Raw genomic sequence first — 22,376 nt, forward strand, 5'->3', positions numbered from 1 at the left:
AGCTGTTGTTTTTTAAGCAAGGTTTAAAATCAAGAAGTATGACTCTTTCTTTTTGTTGTTTTTAAATACTTTGGCCTTCCTTGGTCCTTTGCAATTCCCTATGAATTATAGAATTATCTTGTTAAATTTCTGCAGTGAAGCCAGCTTGGATTCTAGTAGGGATTGCATTGAATCTGTAGATCATTTGGGGAAGTATTTCTGTCCTGTTTGTTGAACTTTCCAATTTGTGAACATGAGATCTATTTCCAATTATGTACTCATAGATCTTTAGTTCCTTTCAGCAAAGCTTTGTAGTCTTCAAAATATAATTTTGTGTTTCTCTGTCACATTTATTCTTACTTTATTTTTTATGTGACTGTAAATGAAATTGTTTTTTCAATTTAATTGTAGAGAAATACAATTGATTTTTGTACATTAATCTTATATCCTACAAACTTGTTGAATTCTTTTTTAAGTTCTATTTGGTACTAGATTTCATTAACATTTTCTATGTGCAAGATCATGTCATCTCTAGAGTTTTACTTTTTTTCTAATGTGGTTCCTTTTATTTATTTTTTATCTGGGCTAGAGCCTTCAGTACAGTTTTGAATAGAAGTAGCAAGAGCAGAAATCCATGTCTTGTTCCTGATCTTAGGATGAAAGCATCTAGTCTTTCCCCATTAAGTATGATGTTAGGTATGGATTTTTCTTAGATGGACTTTATCAGGTTGAGGAAGTTCCTTTCAGTTCCTGGTTTAATGTGTTTTTTCTTATTGTTGTCGTTGTTAGTATTTGTTTGCAGTACATAATGATTACATTTATCATGGGAAGTTGGTACATGTACCCTACACATCTTAATTCTACCCCTTCCAATCTTCTCTGGTCCTTCCAACCCTTAGACCCTTTCCCATTTACAAAAGCTCTATTTCCATGTTTTCTTTTGTACTTTTTTTTTCATCCCATTCCCCTCCCCTCCCCCTTTCTCCATCTTGTTTCCTTTCCCATTTGAAATAGATCTCTCTATCATTTATTTTGCTCTTTATTAAAAATATTTTCAAATTTTTTTTAACCATAATTGCAGTCAAATTTTTCAGATAGCTTTTCCTTTAGTGAGATGTTCATGTCATTTTAACAGTTTGACTGGTATGTTGTATTACATTAATTGAGCTTTAGATGTTGTTCAGTTTTAGATGTTGAACCACCTTTTTATTTCTGGGATAAATCCTACTGGGTTATAGTGTGTATTTTTACATGTTACTGGCTTCATAGTATTTTATGTAGGATTTTTGTGTCCATATTCATAAGAGATACTAATTTGTTGTGGGGCTTTTTTTGGACATGCCTTTATTGATGTTATTGGAATAATACTGGCTTTGTAGAATGAGTTCGGAAGAGTTCTCACCTCTTTTACCTTTTGAGAGTGTTTATGAAGAACTGGTATTATATTCTTAATTGCTTGGTAGGATTCAGCAGTAAAATCATCTCTCTGGGCTTTTGTTTGTGACTTGTGTTTGGATTACTAGTTACTAATTTGAATTATGTTTTTCTTGAATTACTTCAATAGTGTTTCTAGGAATTTCTCTTTTACCTATATTATCTATAATTTATTACCAAATGGTTGTTCATAGGTATTCCTTTATAATCCTTTTTACTTTTTCAAGATTAGTAATAATGTCCCCTACTTCGTGCCTGAATCTAGTGATTTTATTTTCTCTATTAGTTTTGTCTGTTTCCTGGTTTGTTCTATTGATCTTTTCAGAGAACCATCTTTGGCTTTCATTAGTTTTTCTCTTTTTTCATTCTCTGTCCCTTCAGTTTCACCTCTAATTCTTATTCCTTCCTTTTGCTTTGCTGGCTTTAGCTTTTTTAGTTTGCTCTTTGTTTTTCAGGGGAAAAGTTATGTCATTAACATGAAATCTTTACTTTAAAAAATATAGACTTTCATAGTCATAAATCTATTCTATATTGCATTGGTTGTATTTGATAAGTTTGGTGTGCTGTGTCTTCTCAAACTGTTTTCTGGTTTCCCTCTTGATTTCTTCTTTGACCCATTGGTTATTTGGGAATGTGTTTAATTTTCACATATTTGTGAGTTTTTTAAATTTCTTTTTTATTGGTTTCTTATTTCCACTGTAATTGGAGAACATACTTCATTTTATTTCAGTCTTTGTAAATTTGTTCAAGTTTGTTTTATTGCCTAGCTAGCGTGTGGCCTCTTCTGGAGAACATTCTGTGTGAACTTGAGTGAATGTATATTCTGCTGCTTTAGAATGGGATATTCTAGTCTTTTAAGCCTACTTGGTTTATGGTAATGTTGTTATAATATTGCTATTCAATCTTCTTTCTTTGTTGTTTTTATGCTTAGTAGTTGTGTCCATTATTGAAAGTGAGGTATTGAAATCTCAATTATTAAGTTGCCAATTATTTCTTCTTTATTTCAGTCAGATTTTTCATCATATATTTCTATGTCTTATTTTTGGGTACTACCTGATTATAATTGTTATATCTTCCTAGTGGCTTTTCATTATACAGTGTCATTCTCTATTGCTAATAGCATTTTTGTTTAAAGTCTTGTTTGACTGGTACAGTATTAGTATTCAGCCACTTCACCTTTCTTGTGGTTGATGATTGCATGATACATTTTTTCCGTATTTGCAGTTAGTTGTATCTCTGAATTTAAAGTGTATTTCTTGTAGCAATATATAGTTTTGAGGTTTTAAAAATCTAGTATCACCAGCTCTGTTTTTTATTTAGTACATTGACATTTGTGCTATTGCTATAGTTGAATCTATCCCTACCATTTTCCTTTTTCTCCATTGTACTTCTTACATTTTTTTGTTCCTTTTTCTTTTCTTTTTCTTTTTTTTGGTACCAGGGATTGAACTCAGGATCTTGTGCTTGCAAGGCAGGCACGGTGCCACAGAGCTAAATCCTCGGCCCAAAACTTTAGTTTTACCACTTTTTTTTTTTGGTGTTGGGAATCGAACTCAGGACCTAACTTGCACTTGCGAGGCAGGTGGCGGAACCACTGAGCTAAATCCCCGGCCCCCCTTTTTCTTTTTTATTATTGCTGTTTGAATTGTTTGTTTTGGCTTTGTTTTTTGGGGGGTACTGGGGATCAGTTCGGGTCCTTGCACTTACACAGCAGGCAGCAAAACCACTGAGCTAAATCCCCGGCCCTTGGCTTTGTTTTTTATGTGGTACTGGGATTGAACCTAGGGTTTCACACATACTAGGTAAACACTCTCCTAGGTAGGAAAAATAAAAATAAAATAAAACAGCTCTTTTTATTATCAAATAATATCAAAATATTGATTTGAGACAGGGTCTCTAAGTTGCCTGGGCTGGCCTCAAACTTGGGATCATTCTGTCTCAGCCTCACAAGTAGCTGTGATTATAGCTATGCACTACCATGCCTAGTTCTATTATTGCTTTCTTTTACATTAAATAAATATTTTCTAATCTAGCATTTTAATTTCCTTCACAATTTTTAATATTTTTTAGTGTATTTTTTGAGTCATTTCTTTGTCTATGCTTTGGCTTAATCTACACATCACATCTAATCACAGTCAGTTTCAGATATATAGTAATTTCAGTCCTGCGAAAAATAGAAATATCACTCCTATAGAGCTCTATTTTTTTATCCCCTTTTGTAATATTATTGTTAAACATATCTCCTCTATAAATGTCACAAACCTAATAATACATTTCTATAATTACTACTTAATATAACCATGACTTTTAGAGAAGACTTTTTGAGAGAAAAAAGTAGTACAGGTATATACTTAGAGCTTTTGATATATTAGCCATCTGATTTATTCTTTCTGAGACACTAATATTATTTTTTCTAGATTCAAGTTACTTTCTGGAATCATATCCAGCCCAAGTAGAGCTTAGCTCCCATTTACCTTCCTTGTGCTGTTATTTGTAAATATATTGCATCTGTATATGTTATAGGTTCAAAAATACATCTTACATTATTTTATACTTTTGCTTTTGAAATTGAGTATGAAAGAAAGAAAAAGATTTTTATATTGTCTTTACATTATTTGTTTTATAGGTGCTCTCTGGTGTGCGTGTGTGTGTGTGTGTGTGTGTGTGTGTGTGTTTGTGTGTTAGTTACTGAGTTTCTGCTCTTCCTGCTCAAAATAAAGTCTCTTGGCTTTTGTTTGTCTGAGGATGTCTTTGTTTTGTCTGTAGTTTTGCAAGATAGCTTTGCTGGATATAGGATTCTTGGTTGCCAGGTTTAATTCCTCGATCATTTTTAATGTTATTCCACCATTTCCTGGCTTCTATTGGTTCTACTGATAAAATTTCTCTTATAATTAGTGAGTCTTCTCTTGCTGCTTTCAGGAGTTTCTTTTATTTTGAGCATTTTACTATGTTGTGTTTCTTCATGGATATTTTTATATGGACCCTACTTAGTGTTAGGAAGTTTTCAGCCATTCTTTGAATATTTTTTCTATTCCATTCTCTCTTCTTTCCTTCTGGAACTTCCATTATACGTATATTTATGTATTCAGTAGTTGTTCAGTTTCTCTTGAGGCTCCATTTATTTTTGTTTTTCTTTTCATTCTTCATATTGCATAATTTCTGTCACTATGTTCAGGTTTGGTCTTTCCTGTGTCCATCATATGTGTTGTTGAGAAACCCCTCTAGTGAATTTTTTATTTCAGTTACTATACTTTTCAACTCCACGATTTCTACTCAGTTCCACTAACCACTTAAAAATTCAGTTGAAATACAGGATGGCCAAAAATTGCATTTTTTCATTAATATATATATTTTTTGATACCGCAGATTGAACTCGGGACTTTGCGCTTGCGAGGCAGGTGGCAGCACCACTGAGCTAAATCCCCAGCCCTTCATTAATTTTTATAAGATAATAAGAAATACAAAAATGAGAATTTTTATCAAATTTATTCAATACGAGAGTCAACTGGTTGAAATGTTACCTGCTCACACAATACTCAGGATAGTCAGTACGTAAACAAATATGCTGCATTCTGACTAAACTGTGCTTGGGGTAAACTGTTAAGTGGTTAATAATTTCAATCTGTTTATTGATAATCTTTATTGACATGACATTACCAGCATACCTTTCGTTACTTTTAAAATCATGTTTTATCCTGGTCTTTTGAGGACATTTAGAGTGAGTACTTTGGAGTCTTTTTAAAATCTGACATGTAGTCACTTCTGATAGGTCTCCCACTACCTCAGCAGCTATTATATATAGTAGCTGCCCTCTTCCTATGGTGCCTTGCCCCCTCCCCTGTGTGATGTCATGCCAAGATGGTTGCTCCCACCAAAGAACAAACCCTTCTTCCCAGCATGCCCCTGTTCCCGCCTAGAGAGTAACCTAATACTTGCTCACCTCCTACCACCTAGTGACGTCACAGGCTCCTCCATTCCCTAGTCACTACCTCACTCAACCCCGCCTCAGCCCCTACAAACCCCACCCCAGTCTCTATAAAAGACTCTCCCTATCCTGGCCATATTGCTTTTGTCTCTCCTTTGTTCAGAGACAGCCCGGCAGATCTAGTCCCCTAATAAGGGCTTATTGTGGCCTGGTCTGGTCTTGGTTTTCGGCCCTTTTACCTGATGACTTCAAGGAGTTTCTGTTTGCTTCCCCTTGTAGCATAGAGATCATACATTATTGTTTTTATGTGTCAGAATTTCTTTTTTGTTAGAAACTGAGTATTTTCAATAACGTATTGAAGCAATTCATTATATTCCCCTTTCCCCAGAGCTTCTTATTTTTGGTTATTTGTTTAGGGACTGGCTACCTTATTTTAGTGAGGTCTGTTGCCTTTTCCCTTTGCAGTGTTAATACTCTTTTTCTTTTAGGGATGGATTCTTAAGATATAGCCACCATCCTTTTTTTTTTTTTCCATTAATTTTATTGGTACATTTTAGGTATATAGTACAGTTACATTCATCGTTGGGATCCTGTACCTTTACATGACATATCTTGTTTCTTATTCTCTCCCTATTCCCCTGCCCTCCCTTCACCTCCTCTGCCCTTCCCTATTTACAAAGACTTTGTTTCCATTTTTTCCTTTTCTCATATTTTTTCTTTTCCCTTCTTTCATTTCCCCTACACCTTTAGACCTTTTCTTCCTATTTCACATTATCAATTATACATTTTGATCCTTATTTACACTTTTAGTTTTTCACACCAGAGAAACTATTTGGTATTTACACGTGGGTCCTATTTATTTCACCTAAGAGTATGGCCTCAGTGTGCATCCATTTAGCCATAAATGTCTCTAGTTTCTCATTCTTTATAGGTGAGTAGTACTCCATTTTATAAAAAAACAAACACATCTTCTTTATCCAGACTCCAGTTGATGGGCATTTGGTCTGTTTCCAAGTTTTAGCTATTACAAATTGTGCTGCTGTAAACATGGGTGCACATATATCGCTGTGGTATGATTCTTTTAATTCTTTTGGGAAGATACCTAGCAGTGGAATAGCTGGGTCAAATGGGACCTCTAATCCTAGATTTTTGAGATATCTCCATATTGATTGCCACAGTGGTCGCACCAGTCTACACTCCCATCAGCAATGGAGAAGGGTTCCTTTCTTCCCACAACCCCACTAGCATTTTTTTTGTTTTTGTTTTTTTGTTTTTTGGTACTGAGGATGGAACTTGGGTCCTTGTGCTTGCAAAGCAGGCCATGGAACCACTGAGCTAAATCCCCAGCCCTGCACTAGCATTTGTTATTGATTGATTTCTTGATAGCAGTCATTCTTTCTGGGGTGAGATAGCCACTATCCTTTGAATGAGTGTGTGACAAGGCTTTCTTATTCTTTCCCTGACCACACCTAGGTAGCTGTTAATCCCACTGATTGTAGGATGATTGTTTTAGTGTTTTCAGTAATGCCCTGGAGCATAAATTGCTGTGTAGATTAATCCAGTCAAATTCAGACTCTAGAAGGGACAGTTTGAGCTATATAGGTGTGTGTATAAAGAAGAAAGGGAGGGAGGGAGACCGGGCAGACAGAGACAGAAACACACACACACACATACCCACGATCGAGAGAGAGGGACTGACTGACTCTCCAGTGTCCCTTTCCCAGGCTAATTAGACAACCCACAGTTTAGCCTCTATCTCCAATAAACCTACCTGTGCTCTCCCAATTACCTTTTTTATACCAACCTTCACTGTTTTTAAGAGTATTGTTAACCTCCATTCTCTGTTGCAAATGAAGTAATTTCTTTTGGAATGCACTTAGGAGCTGTCTTATGGCCTGTTATTCCCTCTATAAAAGTTCTTTGAACCCATGCTCTGGAGATGGGGTGGTGATAGTGGCATGTTTCTTTATGAATGACACCCCTGCTTTAGCAGCTGAAACCAAGTGGAGAAGGCAAGTAAGTCATACAAGTTTGCTTTTCTGTCAAGAAAGCAGCTCATAGCAAGCAATGTCAAGGACAAATGGGACCCTTAAATACCTGATTGCCCTGTTATCAGTGTGCCCCATTGAAGGTAGAACCTTTGTACCACCAGCTGTGGCTGAGACCAAAAAGTGAGTTCTGCCTCTTGGCCATGTCAGCCAGGTTTTGTATGGAATAGAATCAAAGATACTTTCTGAAATTAAGAAAGTCTTGAGGTTATATATCCAAGAGTATGGAAGGCATGTGGACGTAAAAGCTTGTACATATACTCATAGCAGCATACCTATTCATAGTAGGCAAGAAGTGGAATCCCAAATGTCCATCAACTAATGAATAAACAGAATGAGTTATACAAGAGAATAATATTTGGCAGTTAAAAGGAATGAAATACTAATATGTGCTGTAATGTGGGAAAACCTTGAAAACATGGTAATTGGAAAAGCCAGTCACAAGGGCACTTATTTTGAGGTTGCTTTTATATAAAATTTCCAGTGTGTGGAAATCCATATAGACAGAAAATAGATTGATGGTTGCCTATGGCTAGGTTGTGGGTGTGAAGATGGAATGTGACTGTTTAATGGGTAATTTTCTTTTGGGGAGGAGATGAAAATGGTCTGAACATAGAATATAGTGATTGTTTTATATATTTGTGAATATAGTAAGCGCCATTGAATTCTGTGCTTTAGGTGAATTTTATGTCTAAATTATATGTCAGAGATACTAAAACAAAAGAGAACTTTGTATTTTAAATTTTACAAGATATCTTTTCCATTAACTGTACCAAACTTGCAGAGCTTTTATGATATACATGGTATGAGAGGATCATATTGTATAATCTCAGTCTGAAGTCATGTGTATCTGTGGGTAATATATTGTGATCTAATGTAATTAACTTTTCACGAATTCATACAAGTTTTTAATATTGTCTTGTACATTGATAAATTGCTCTAGGTAGGTCATAAATCTATTGGTAGCTTCGACTTTTGTGATATTTTTATTTCTAGGCTTGTAAGTAAGTTCTACAGTTTCTACGATTTCTCTCTACACTTTTTAAATGGTTCTTTGAAAATGCTGATAATATTAACTTCTGCCATTTCTACATCAGAAACCACTAATTTGGAAAGCTTAGCTTTGTTGAATATATTGCTTTTTAATTCTATCTCTTCAAATATTTTGGCATATTTAGGTTATGTGCCTACATTTAACTTATTTTTTATCCTTCTCTCATATCCCTTGCTTCTCCATGTAATAAAAGAATGTTTCATTGGTGATCTTCTTGTGCTAGATATTTACGATAACTTGTCTCTGAATCTCTTTTTATGTTTCTTACAAGGACATCTTATGCTTTTGTCTTTTCCTGTATTCTAAGGAAAAAAGGGATAGTAATATTTCCTCAAATTTCTTTTAACATGTTAAGTTTTCCAGAAGGTTGCATTCTTTTTGCCCCAGTAAATTGTTTTCACAATAAAATTAGGCACACATATCAAGGAATAATCTGTCTTAACACATATGAGAGGTAAAAATCTGTTGTTTTCCCAAATATTTTTGTCTTTTAGTAAGTTGTAATACTTTAAAAACCATTTAAAAGTAACCTTCTTGGAGAAAAGTTACTTTAAAATGTTTTAAATATTTATACATAACTAAGAAAAGCCTATTCTAAAACCTTTTTTAGAAATTATAAAATTTGCTCAATTATCTAGGAAAACATGAATAGCTTTTATTCCCCAAATAGAATAAATAGATTTAAATATGAATACTAGAATGAATTAATAAATAGATTAAATAGATTTAAATATGATATAGAAACTTGTCATGTGATATATTGGATTATTCCCCCTTCTTTTTCAGGAACTCTTGGTGTAATAACAGAAGCTACAATAAAAATCAGACCAACCCCTGAATACCAAAAGTATGGCTCGGTAGCTTTCCCTAATTTTGAACAAGGAGTAGCCTGTTTAAGAGAAATTGCAAAACAGGTAAAAAAAAAAAAAAAAAGGAAAAGAAGATACACATATTTATATTTTAAAAATTCTACTGCATAATTGTGATATGTCATAAGTAATCTTCATATTTAGTTGTGTTATATTTTTATGGTTTTTACCCAGTTCTGTATGAAAAGATAGTATTGTAAAATATCATCCCTTTAAGTGCAGTTACAATTTGTTTCAGTAATTATATTGTTATCATACCTAGTTCTTGGTTTAAAGAGGGCTGTATGATTTTAAGCCAAGGTAAAGTATATACTTGGATTGATGGTCATTTGAATGATTCACTTGAGTATTATGTTTCTTAAAGTATTTTTGAATATTTTGTGATTAATTGACATGATATTTATCATAAGACATTTATTGAAATTAGAAGTAATGGCTGATTATCATATGCCCCAGAATTTAGCAGTTAAATATAGGTAATCAAACTTCATTAATTCATAGAATGTACTGCCTGACTTGTGCCTTGTTTTATAATATTATTTAAGCTATTAAGTAATATAGTACAGTAAAGCATATATCACAATATGTTTAGCTGTAAGCTAGAAAGAATTTCCATTTTTTCTTACCTTATTTAAAGAAGTTAGATTATCAGTGTTTTTAAAGAAACTTAATAATGCCATGTAATCTTATTTCTGTATTCAGTTTTTTGTGTTAGTGTGGAATTCCTGTGTTTCTTTAGGCATTTGTTTATTGTTTGACCTGCAGTAGTTGATACATAATTTTTACTGCAATATTTCTCAGCAGGAAGGAAGTTGAGGGAATAATATACTAAGCTCTTTCTTCTTGCTTTTTTTAAACTCCTAGAATTCTTTAATACTTCTTATCCACTATGCTCAGTTAGAATCTTATGGGCAAGGGAGATTTTTGATGTGATCCCTGTAAATCAGCTTCCTGGTTGACATCTAGAGCAGGGTTGAGGGAAACACCCAAGGAGGCAAAGGAAAACTGTTAAGCAAATAGCCCATATTATCTTGGCAGAGTCTTATTTCTCGCCATCCCAAGACAGCCACTATTAATGTTTAAAGAAATTGAAAAAAAAGATTAGATTTACCTATATGTATACTATTTCAAGTGCTCTTTATTGCATATGCTCAATTTTGCTTTTTGTTGTTGTTGTTTTAGTTTTTGGAGACAGCGTATTGCTATGTAGCCCAGGCAGGCCTTGAACTCACGTAATCCTCCTGCCTCAACCTCCCGAGTGCTGGGATTACAAGCATGTGCCACCGTGCCCGGCTTCAGTTTTCCTGAGACGCTTATTCTGTCTTGCAGTTTCCTATTTTTAAGAAGTCTAGGTATATGATCACCTAATTTAACAATTATATTTTATAATTTTCAAGTAGCTTTAGTTATTTATCAGTTAGATTGCTAGACTTGGCAGAGGCCCCTTAATTGCCTGTCTCCTGGGGTAGGGAGAAGATTCAAAAGGACATATGGTCCTGAAGTGAACTGTTCTAGACTTCGTACTTTGGTTATATTACAGCAGAAGTAAATGTTAACAGTAGAAGTCCTTATGTAAGATCTCCTAACTTACTAGAACTTTAGGAGATACTATATTATGACTGTGGAGTTGGCATAGTGAATACTACATCATATTTGCTAGAGTGATAGAAGGCAATAATATTCAAAACAGAATTATTAAAGAAAATGTGGAGATAAGTTCTAGAAGTAAATAATATTTATTATACTAAAATAATGCTTAAGCAGCAAAGTTCAAGTGTACCGATACTTGTTTGTGAAATTTTCCATCACTTAAAGACCAAGGAGATTATAGTAACATCAAGTTTAAGCTATCCTAAGTATTTGGAAGTAAAAAAACCCACGTTTATAGAACCTTATGGTTTTGCGTGTGAGTTAATATCTGGAAGAATGGAAACTAGAGTGTTTACCTAGCATATTGGAGGCCCTTGTTTCATTCTGCAAGACAGACAGACACACACACACACCCAAACAAATGAACAAAAACAAACCCTATACTGGATCTATATCTCAGAATAAATAAAAGTAACAATTGTTAGAAAGTGCCACCTTTGTATACTATAGTTAAAAACAGTTTGGGGCTGGGGAGTTAGCTCAGTGGTTTCGCCGCCTGCTACGCAAGTGCAAGGACCCAAGTTCAATCCCCGGTACCAAAAAAAAAAAAAACAACAGTTTGGTTTTTTGTACTTGGAATGAACAACTTCTGGGCAAATACGGTGGATAAGAAAGCCTGCCTTACTTGATTAAAAATTCAGATAGATAATAGTTTATTCTCAAATATTTCTCTTATTCGTGAAACAGTTGCTAAGAACAGTTATTGTGATTTGAGGATATTACATTATTTTGGGAACCTACATATTTTATTTATAATGTACATGTAGAAAGGCACTAATGTTAAAATGGATGGATGATTTTATACTGCTTTAGGAATATTTGCCTATCAGTTTACAGAATGTACAAATCTTATATGTAAAAAGTGAGACAATTTTTGCTGCTCTTCTTTGTAACAGTATTCTCAGGCAGAAAAAGTAAGAAAATTATTAGATTTTGGCACTAGTCATTGTTCAATTTGGGATTTGGAATTTCAGATGATAGCAGGAGAATTAAGATCCATTAAAATAGATGGTACACGGTTTACGCTTGTGCCAAATTCTTGATTGAATAATGAGTTGGCAGCTTCTAATTCTTCACTGTCACTTCATAGCACTTCCATTTTTGCAATATTTTCAGACTCAACTTGCTTTTGAAATGAGAAACAATTTTGGATGAGTATCTTTTGGAAAGGAGCATGCATGATTGTTCACAAATAGCAAAGTGGGCTCTCTGTATATTTTCATTACTGTTCTTACTGAAGGAAGTAAATTAAGCAACCTTACACTGGCAGCAGAAGAATTCTACTAAGGTCTCTCATCTGATCTTTGTCCATGTGAGGAATTGTCCTCTTTTCAATACTTCACTGCCTTGTGAGGAACTAGAAAGGAAGATTTAGTGGAAGATTAATGTGATTCTTTCTCATAAGTGGCAATCCAGTTTTGCCTCCAACTTTACTCAGTAGATGGGTAAGTGATTTTTAAGATTTCTCAGAGAACAGATTTCCTGTTGTAGCTTCACAAGCTGGGAAAACATGCTGTTTTTAAAATCAGAATATCAGTATCAGATAAATTATTTTATTCCCTTTTATCATTTATCTGGAAATAGCAGTGATGTCTTTACAAAGTTTAAAGGGAAAACGAAATGTTGAAATAAACTCAAAAGCAGTTTTTCAAAGTTTATGGGGTTTTGTTTTTTGCTTTCAATAAAAATTTAAGAGTTATTCCTTTGTGATATTGGGAGATGAGCATTTGTTCTAGAAGGGCAAGAGTATCTATATTTGGGATAGATTAGTCTTGCAAACTGGATCTGTATTTGGGATGGATTGTCTTGCAAACTGTCTTTCTCAGTATCAGAACTAAGCTTTCAGAACTGTAGGTTAAAAGGTAGCTTTTTCTCTCCTTACCTTTTGACAAGAATGGCCTTTTCTACCTTCCATAACATTTATTGTAATCAGTTTTAGACTGTGAGGTTTTTTTTTTTCTAGTAACTTTAGAATGTAATTTTGAATACATAGTTCATGAATTGTTCTGGAAAATTTAATTTATCTTATCCTTCAGGGATTCAAATAAATTGACAGAAGTATTCTTTAACATATACCTTATAAAATAATTAAAACTTTTATATTCAGGAGTAATTCTTGGAAATATTTGTTGCATATAGGAAATGGAATTGTCATTTTAAATCGTGTGTGTGTGTGTGTGTGTGTGTGTGTGTGTGTGTTAGATATTTTGCTCTTTCTGAAGCAGAAAAAATAACCCTAGTCAAATGCTTGGTTATTTGGATTCTTTACTATGTGATGCAGCAAAATGAGGACAATTTTAAGATATGCTATCTACCAGAAGCTATTCAGAACAAGTTATTTTACCTTTCGTAAGCTGTAAATTATAATTAGGAAGCTGGCCTAACTTTGATCCTTCACTAAATGAAGTGGAAGAAAATAACCACACGTATTATATATTATTTGAATCTTTGAAAACTAAGATGTAATTATCTTTTAAAGAGAAAGTTTTTGTTTACACTATAGACCCCTTAGCTATAAACCAATGTTATTTCCAATATGGCCAGCCAGTGATACCAATAATCTTAAATAGTATGTGATTTTATCTGTTACATCAACTATGATTAATAAGTCAGAGGAAGAATCTGTCTTTAAGATTTAATTTTAAGTTTTAATTTCCAGAAATTTGCATTCAAAAGATTTATCTTTTCGGAACTTCTAAAATTAGTTAATTTTGTCATCATCTCTTGCATGAGTTACTGGGTTCTTAATTTTATAACCCACATAGTGCAATGGATAGTATGCAAGTTAAATAGACATAGTTCCTGTTGTGTAATAATCACTAAGGATACCCACATACTGTGATACATTCTCTTTAAATTTTTATATAGCATTGCACATGAGGTTTAGTTTTGAAGCATTTGCTTCTGATATAATATGAGATAAGTAGACAGTCTACTTTTGGCTCAAGAATTTGGGCTATTTCTAGATTCTACACAGAAAATTTGATTGCCCCTTGAAGAAACAAACTTTTGCAATTCAAAGATGACTCCTTAGCCATGATGCCAGAGATAAAGAACCATTCACTGTTTATACTTTTATATTTTAATCCTTTAGAACTGAGAAATAGTTGAAATCCTGCAGATATTTGTAACATATGTTAATATGGAATTCCTTTTGCCAGTAACTAGCCATTTGAGAGATATCTTCTCAGATAATGTATCGCATTTGAAGTGCTAAGTTCTGATTTTTCTCTGGCAGATAAGAGCCATGATGTGTTCCAGTAAAACAAATTTCACAGAAATCTTTTGATGTATTTCTTATATGGACTGTTTTCTTTAATAAAATAGTTGGATTGAGAAATCTGTTGCTTTTTAAGTTAGTACAGAGAATACTACTAACACTGAGTAAAATAAAACTAATCAAAGTGTTTTTTTATTTTTCAGATTATTATTTAAGTAAATTCCTAACTGTAGCATCCTTAAGGGAATTAAATTGGCAGCAATTTGACTTAGTCATACCCACATTTGAGACCAGTGTGGTTATTCTTTGTTGAATTAAAATAAAGATATTAATATTTATTAATTAGTCTATAAGTCTTTAAAACTTTTCAGACTATTTACTTACTATAAAGTTAACTTATTTACAAGTTAGATGACATGAGAGATTCTAAAGTTTGTAAACAATTTGTGTTAAATTTCTTGAATTTGACATTAATCTACTATTAAAGTACGTTAAAATATTCTCTCCTGTTGTGATCACCTACCAGCAGGGGTCACTTTAACTCAAGGACCTTTTCCCCTTGTCTGGGGAATACAGTAGTCTCAAACCAGTGTACTGGAATAGCATGGAAGTGAATTTAGAGCTCCAGTTATTAGAATTTATGCCCTTTCTAACTTTAAAAAGCAATCTTTTGAGTTTTTAAAGCTACTCAATTAGTTTTAGAGCAATAGAAACAACCTAACCTTAACTCTAGATATAACTCTGAGTGTTTATTGAACAATAGTAACAGTATTTTAATCTTTTGATTATAGGAACTTCTGTTTAATTAGTTGCAATGATGACTAGTTCAAGTTCTAAACAAACTTTTTGTCTATTTAGGATGATATATAATGATCTACAAATTGTCAGTTGCCAGAGGATCACAAACTCACCTAGATGTTATTATTCAATTTTATTGCTTTACTTATAAAACTAATTGAAAAACTGCATTTATTAATGTCTGAAAAACCTGGCACTATTAAAATATGAAACTTTGAAGCTCTTGGCTTGAATTTGATAATTTTAAAAAAAAGGTCAATGTTAAAACCAGTTTAATGTTAAAACCAACTTAGTTTAACCACTTTAAAACAAAACAAAACAAAAATCTTTAGTTTCTTTTTAATATTAGTCTCTTATCATCAACTGTGCCATCTCAATATAAATAGTAATGGTATATCAGATGAACTAGTATATATGACTAGTTTGTGAGATTCAGCTGTAAAGTTAAAAATCACAGTTTAATTGAATAATGGTGTCTGTATGGTTTAGCAGATTCCATGAAACGTTCTTATTTTTCTAGTTTTTTAATTTAGAAAGTTTGAGCAAGCAGAACATTTGAAAGAATAGTACAGTGATCACTTTTATATCACCCTGTATATTGAACAATTTTTTATTCTATTCTTTATGTATGTATATATATTTTTTCTAAGCCATTGGAATTCAAGTTGCAGACATCTTGACATTTAACTTCAAAATATTTTAGCATCTATCCCCTAAAAATTAGAAAAGTGTTCTTCTTTATTTGTTTTTGTTTTTGTTTTTTTTTCTTTTGGTACTGGGGATCTAACTCGGGTCCTTTCGCTTGCACAACAGGCGGCAAAACCACTGAGCTAAATCCCCGGCCCTAGTGTTCTTCTTTTTAACTGCAATAACATTATCATTTCTAAGAAACTGCAGTAACTTCTTAATGCTAACCAGTGCTCATTCTGTAATCAAATTATCCCAGTTATCCTCAAAATATATTTTGAGGATAATGTTTACAAACCAAGCTTTAATTAAGACCTGCATATTATATTTCAATTGTTTTAGAGATGAAGTACCAATAGAAACTTACTATACTAAATGAAGAAACGAAACCTGGTGTAATTAGGCTTTGTGTATTCTATTAGAAATTGATGTGCTCATTTTATTTAAAATATTCCAGATTTGTAGATGTGAAAAAAAATTTTTTCTTTTAGTATTTTGGAAATTGGGAACATTTTTAGAAGCCTTATCCAAACTACAAAGATACCTTTATATCAATATTTGAAATTACTCAGGTTGTAAATTTAAACTATTTTACTTTTAATAAGACTACAGAATAATAAGATGATTTTCCTGTAATTTTTGTTTCTCATGTAAATTTAAAGCTATGTACAGTATGTGTCTTAAATAATTTTTTTGGAGGTTGTGTGAGACAATGGAAATGGTGCTCATCTAACAGATATCTTGGTGTTGCTTTTGTCTTTACTGTTTAACAGGGAACAGACCTTGGGCAAATATTTTAACCTTGCTGATTCTTGTGTTTTCATGTGTAAAAGGGGTAATACCAGTTCTGCTACCCTGACAGGGCCGTTTGCTTATATGAAATAAAGACATAGGACAGGAGCTTGGAAAGCATAGGATTCTTTAAAATGTAAAGTTGTGATTAACATGTAGGATAACCTAATACTGTTTCTTGAGGCTTGGCAGTGGCTTTTTAAAAATGAATTATTCTGTCTTTAGAATCAAAGGAGAGTAAATAGCGTAGCCTTCAAAGTTAGAATCATATTTAGTCTTTTTCTTGAGTGAAATAAAATTTGTATTTTTATAAGAAATATTTGTTCAATTAAAAGCAAATGATAATAAAAATGTTTTAATGTATTTAAGGTGTGTATTTTATTTTGAGTGAGTCTCAAATTTGTATTGACATAAGTTTTATTGATAAATATGACAAGATATAAATGTTTAAAAGTTTATGGAATTTGTCAAACTTTTGTGGTCTAAAAGCAACCTCTTGAACAACTTTAGCCATGTTTAAATTTGCATAGAAAATTAAAATCCTGTTTGAGATTCAGCCCACTTTAATTTTATGAAAAAATTGGAGCTAACTTGAACTTTAGCGTTTGTATTGTAGTATTTTATTACCACAAAATTAATATGAGTGCAGGTTGACTATGCCTTGTCCAAAATACTTGGGATGGGAAATGTTTCAGATTTGGGAGTTTTTCAGACTTGGAAATGTTTGCACAGATTTTATCAACTCAGCATCCCTGGTCTGGAAATCCAAAATGTTCCAAAAGTTGAAACATTTTGTGTGGCAAGTCAGTTAAGATATTTGGGATATTGGAGCATTTTAGACTTCAGATTTTTGGATTAGTAATGCTCAACCTGTGTCTGCTTTCCTCAGTTTTTTTTCCTTGCAACTTTTAGCAAGTGCCTAAATAAATACAACAGTGGTGTAGTTTTTGATTCTTCAGATAATCTTATTCTTCACAGTTTTGTTCTGTTTTCATGCAAGTAACCTTGAAAGGACTTAGAAATCTGGACACTCTCTGAATGCTTTTTCTATTTAAAATAGATTGTAAGAAAGAGTAAAAAGAAGGAAAAATTCCTAGAGTTGTCAATAAAGACATTGCAGATAATTTTTAAAGTGCTTTTGGCACATGGACATTTTCACCACCAGTTCCTCATTTTAAATGTATATAAGACCTTAATATAATACTGTTCGTAAATGGTATAATTCTTGAGATTCTGTTATGTATGGAGGCTTTCTCTATACATTTTATAGATGCCACTGATGTTTTATTTGTCTTCATGAAGTTGTATAGAAGGTTAAGATTCTTCTGTAATATTTAGAACTAAGTTCTTGATCTTTTAAGTACAAAAATGACATTTATGTTCTACATGTCTAGGTTCTTACTGTATTTAATGAGTACTGTTATCTTTTCCTTTTTAAAACAGAGATGTGCTCCCGCATCTATCCGCCTCATGGACAACCAGCAGTTTCAGTTTGGTAAGTGTTAAGTGGTGATTTTAGAATCTTCTCATGTACTGAAACTTGCAAAGCTAGAAAGATGAGCACCAAAGTCCTCGCCCTTTGGGATGACCCCATCCAGCAAGGAGAGACAGTTATATAGGTGATGAGCACAGCAGCGCTGGGTGTCTGTGAGAGGCAGCTACACTGGGTACCATTAGTGAAGAAGGATTCATTCTGTTTGGTTTTATTCAAACTAAGGGGTGAAGAGTCCAAAAAAGGCTTTTGAAGGAGGTTTATGGTTTAACTCAATCTTCAAAAGTGAGTTGGAGGTTTGCCAGAGATTGTCTTTTCTCTGCTACCAAATTTATTTGCTTGTCAGCAAAACTGAGAAGTTGTTAGCCACAGTAGCATATTGTACAGTGCTCTGCGTGGGGGTGGGTGCCTCAAATAGAGGGTAAATAAAGGATGTTATATGAGAGAAAGCTGGATGGGCCATTTAGGGCTTTGCAATTTAAGTTTAGAGTTTATCTTGTCAGCAGTGGGGTTTGTTTGTGGAGGGAATGATATCAGTCACCTCTACATTTTAGAAAGTTCATTCTGGCAGTGTCACTGAGGATAGATTAGAAGGATATAGACATGGAAGAGATGCTGGGAGGTGAGGCAGTGTAAGAGGCAAATTTGGGGTATAAACTTACTTTGAGTAAAGAAGTAGTAATGGAGGTAGAGAGCATAGACTTTTTAAAAATTCACTTGACCAACTGGATATGGAAGGTTAAATAAAGGGAAGAGTTGAGGACAACTCCCAGATTTTGATGTGGTTGATTGGATGGATTAAGTAGTAGTATAGAAGTAGAAATGGTGCTCTGGGGGAAAAGATATTACAGTGAGTTATATCTAAAGTGCATTGGGATATTTGGGTGGGGAATTCATTAGGCAGTTGTGTCTCAAAACATTTTTCTTTTTCTATTTTGGCTAAGTTATTCAACTTCTGACACTTATTAATCATGTTTTCAGTTGTATTTTTATTGCTTTCATAAACTTTTCATATGCTGAAATTTACTTTAGAATTTAATTCTATAGAACTTAAATACCCTCAAAACAGTTCCTGAAATTATGGTAATGATTTCTCAGTAAAAGTACTAAAGGCTAAGACAGGAAGATTTTGATTGTCCTATCTAAGAGCAGTTTAGACTTTAATTTAGGGAAAATGATTATAATTATATATAAACTAAGTAAGTCAGATTCATAACATATCCAGAGTTAGTTTTTAAATTAAATTCTTCTAAGTCACAGTTGTTTAGTTCTTTAAGTAAATTACTTTCAAAATGCTATAGTGTTGATAAACAAAAGTTAGAAGTAAATGTGTCCTGTAAATAATGAGATATTTGAATGCAAATCATGCCTTCTGTGTGTTTGGGCCTGCATTCAGGCGTGTAGGTCTTAAGAGTCATGTTATTATTCACATGTCATTGTTGTAGTAAATTACGTTATACACGGCAACATTTGTAAAACTAGCTATAATTTGACCATATTTTATTTATTATATTTATTTATCATTGGCATCTAGTTATAATTGGCTTTCGTTCCTGTTCCGATTCTCATTAGTATACCTAAAAGCATGCTTTCATACTCCCTTCTAGCTCTGTGGTAGGTCCTAGTCTTGATTGTGTTTCCCCTCCCTCTGCCCTTTACTGAGCCACCATTGTCATACAGATCTGATCATGCTTCTTGGTTGACTGTAACCTTTTTCATTCCTAAGTGTCCTTTGAAGCCTTTCCATCAACAAATTATCATCGTGGCTTTATGATCTAGCAACCAAAAGAATAGCGGTTCACAAGGGGTACCAGCACTCTGTAGGTAGCCATATTGCTGATTCATCACTTTGTAAGGTACAGGCTACATTATTAGTTGTTAATATTTTTAATATCTCCACTTCCTCTAGTACAACTGAGATTGAATTCCATCTGTGTGACTCCGAAGCCCAAGACTTTTTCTGTTGTCTCAGAGCACTTCTTTGAAGCATACATACTCACATATAATTAACATACAGTTTCCCTCTCAAACTGTCCAGCTAGTAAATTTGGAAACTAGCTTGCTGTAAAATATAAAACACACTACCTGGAATGTATTTAGACTGTTATTAATTTGATAGCAACATTAATTTAAGAAACATTAAAGGTAATATCCTCTAGCTAATGCAAATGCTTGACCTACTTAAAAACTAGTATCACTCTCACAATAATTTATTCTTCAAAGCTCATGTTGGCTCAATTTTGCCAATATATGTGACTAATTCCCACTAGTAAAAAGGAAATTATGCACATAAATGTCAAAGGGTTATGGTGAACATTTACATGTAAGGATTATTTCATATTACAATAGTAACATTTGGAGTCTTTATGCATTATACAAAGAGATGTAGGTTAGAAGACCTTTGTATGTAGTATAGATAATTTCCATTTTTGCAAGAACACAACACATACTCCACACATTTATATTATTTATTTCCAGCTGTTTTATGTAGATTAGTTCTATTTGGTACAGGAGGTGAATGCTTAGATGATGTATTATTCCTGACTTTATACATGCTAGAAATGGTATCTTTTAAAGCACTGGTTGGGGGCCAGGGATTTAGCTCAGTGGTTCCGCCACCTGCCTCGCAAGCACAAGGTCCTGAGTTCAATCCCTGGTACCAAATAAATAAATAAACCACTGGTTATGCTGGAGAAGCATCTCTGGTAGATTAGAATAGAAAACAAAACCTACAGATCTTTTGTGTTTGATCCAGGAGCTCAAGAAGATTGCTAGATTGATCTCTCTAATCTGCAGTTTGTTTTGTTTGATTGTTGCTTCATTTTTGTGGCTCAGTTATAGCATAAATATCTAACTCTTAGCCTCTGGTTAAGACTTACATTACTTGGTCTTTTATGTAACAGAGCTTCCTTTTATAATCAGCAAAACTGTGGTAAGTAAATACAGATTCAGATTCTCAATTTTGAAAATAGATTGGGGAAAAAAGACTACCAGGAAGTTATTGTTGTAAAAACAGCTTGTTTACTGTTTGCATTTTTTTAAAGGAAGGTCCTAAACTTTAAAAGAAGCAAAATCCCAAAACTTTAAAGCCTTTTTTAAAAATAAACTTTTTATTTGGAGACATTTTAGGTTTACTAAAGACTTTAAAATTCTTTATAAAAATTCTGTATAAATGATAAGCCAGATTTTTCTGAATCAGGCACATAGCACCACAGCCAGATGTGTGACTCTTCAGTGTAACAATCATGGGGATTGAGAAGTTGCTGCTCTCTGGAAACAGTGAGAAAACAGTAAAAGGTTTTCACTCAATTAAGCTTAATCTGCAGGCAAAGATGTTAATTTAACAGACTCTGAAACACCATTTATGTTATTTTGGCAATTTTAACTCTCTGGGAGTGATTAAGGAAGCAATTGCTAGTTTTATGCCAAGAATTCTGGATGAGTTAAGAATTAATTAAGAAACAACCTTAAACTTTGCAACAACTCCATATTTGGTTATAGTTCTGAATGGCTTCTGTATAGTTAAAAAAGAAAGTAAAACTAGCCACCATTGGATGTTCTTATAAAATAAAAATTAATGAAGTAGCTTTATTATGTACAAACTGTATCATTGAAAGATAAACCTCAACTGCATATAGTATTAATTACATATAGTAATTTGAATTAATGAGCTAAGAATAGGTTTTGTAAATAAAAAGTTGTGACTTTTGAAAGAAAAGTATATATATGCCTTTATAAATATATTTAAAAAGTCATAGAACCTTTCACTTTTAGGTTACTAAGTTGAAATAACCTTTTGTTTTTCCAAAAAACAGAATTTGTTAATAATTTAATATGTAAATATTTTCTCTTATAGGTCATGCTCTTAAACCTCAGGTTTCCTCTATTTTTACATCATTTTTGGATGGATTAAAAAAGTTCTATATTACAAAAGTAAGGATTTTTATATGCTAAGATTTTAAATGTTCAGTATACTGTGTTAGTTTTGTTTCTGCCTTCTCAAACTCACCCATTATAAGGATGTTTTTCTGTGTTGCTGCATACATTTTATAATTACTATTTTTTTATGTTAGAGTAATATTTTATCAAGTCAGTCTTGCATTCCATTTTAGAAGTTTCCTTTTTCTGGTTTTGGAGTTTCTAAAAATAATTCTGCATTGAATGGTCTTATGCTTATAACATTTTCTAAGAGTATGGACTTTTTTAAGCCTTTGATTGCTGAATTGCTTTCCTAAAAGGTTATACTAACTTGTACTACATTAGAAAAACAAGTGTGACATTTTTGTTTGTTGTAGCTTTGTTAGTGCATCTGGGGGTTTTTATTTATTTATTTTATTATTATTTTTTGGTACCAGGGAGCAAACTCAGGACCTTGTGCTTGAGAGGCAGGCGGCAGAAACATGGGTTTTTTGTTGTTGTTGTTGTTGC

General features: G+C 33.0%; 1 protein-coding gene across 1 annotated transcript in view; it reads left to right on the forward strand.

Annotated features, from left to right (window-relative positions):
* The window catches only part of Agps (alkylglycerone phosphate synthase), a 141,790-nt gene that overhangs the window by 79,581 nt on the left and 39,833 nt on the right, over positions 1–22,376 (forward strand). Inside the window, exons 11-13 of the mRNA XM_004857740.4 lie at positions 9,227–9,354; positions 17,900–17,951; positions 21,805–21,881. Of these exons, the coding sequence (XP_004857797.4) occupies positions 9,227–9,354; positions 17,900–17,951; positions 21,805–21,881 (257 nt within the window). The remainder of the gene's footprint in view (positions 1–9,226; positions 9,355–17,899; positions 17,952–21,804; positions 21,882–22,376) is intronic.

Source organism: Heterocephalus glaber, unplaced genomic scaffold (assembly GCF_053883595.1).
Source record: "Heterocephalus glaber isolate CG9 unplaced genomic scaffold, H.glaber_assembly_v1.0 deba00000347, whole genome shotgun sequence".
Classification (NCBI taxonomy): domain Eukaryota; kingdom Metazoa; phylum Chordata; class Mammalia; order Rodentia; family Bathyergidae; genus Heterocephalus; species Heterocephalus glaber.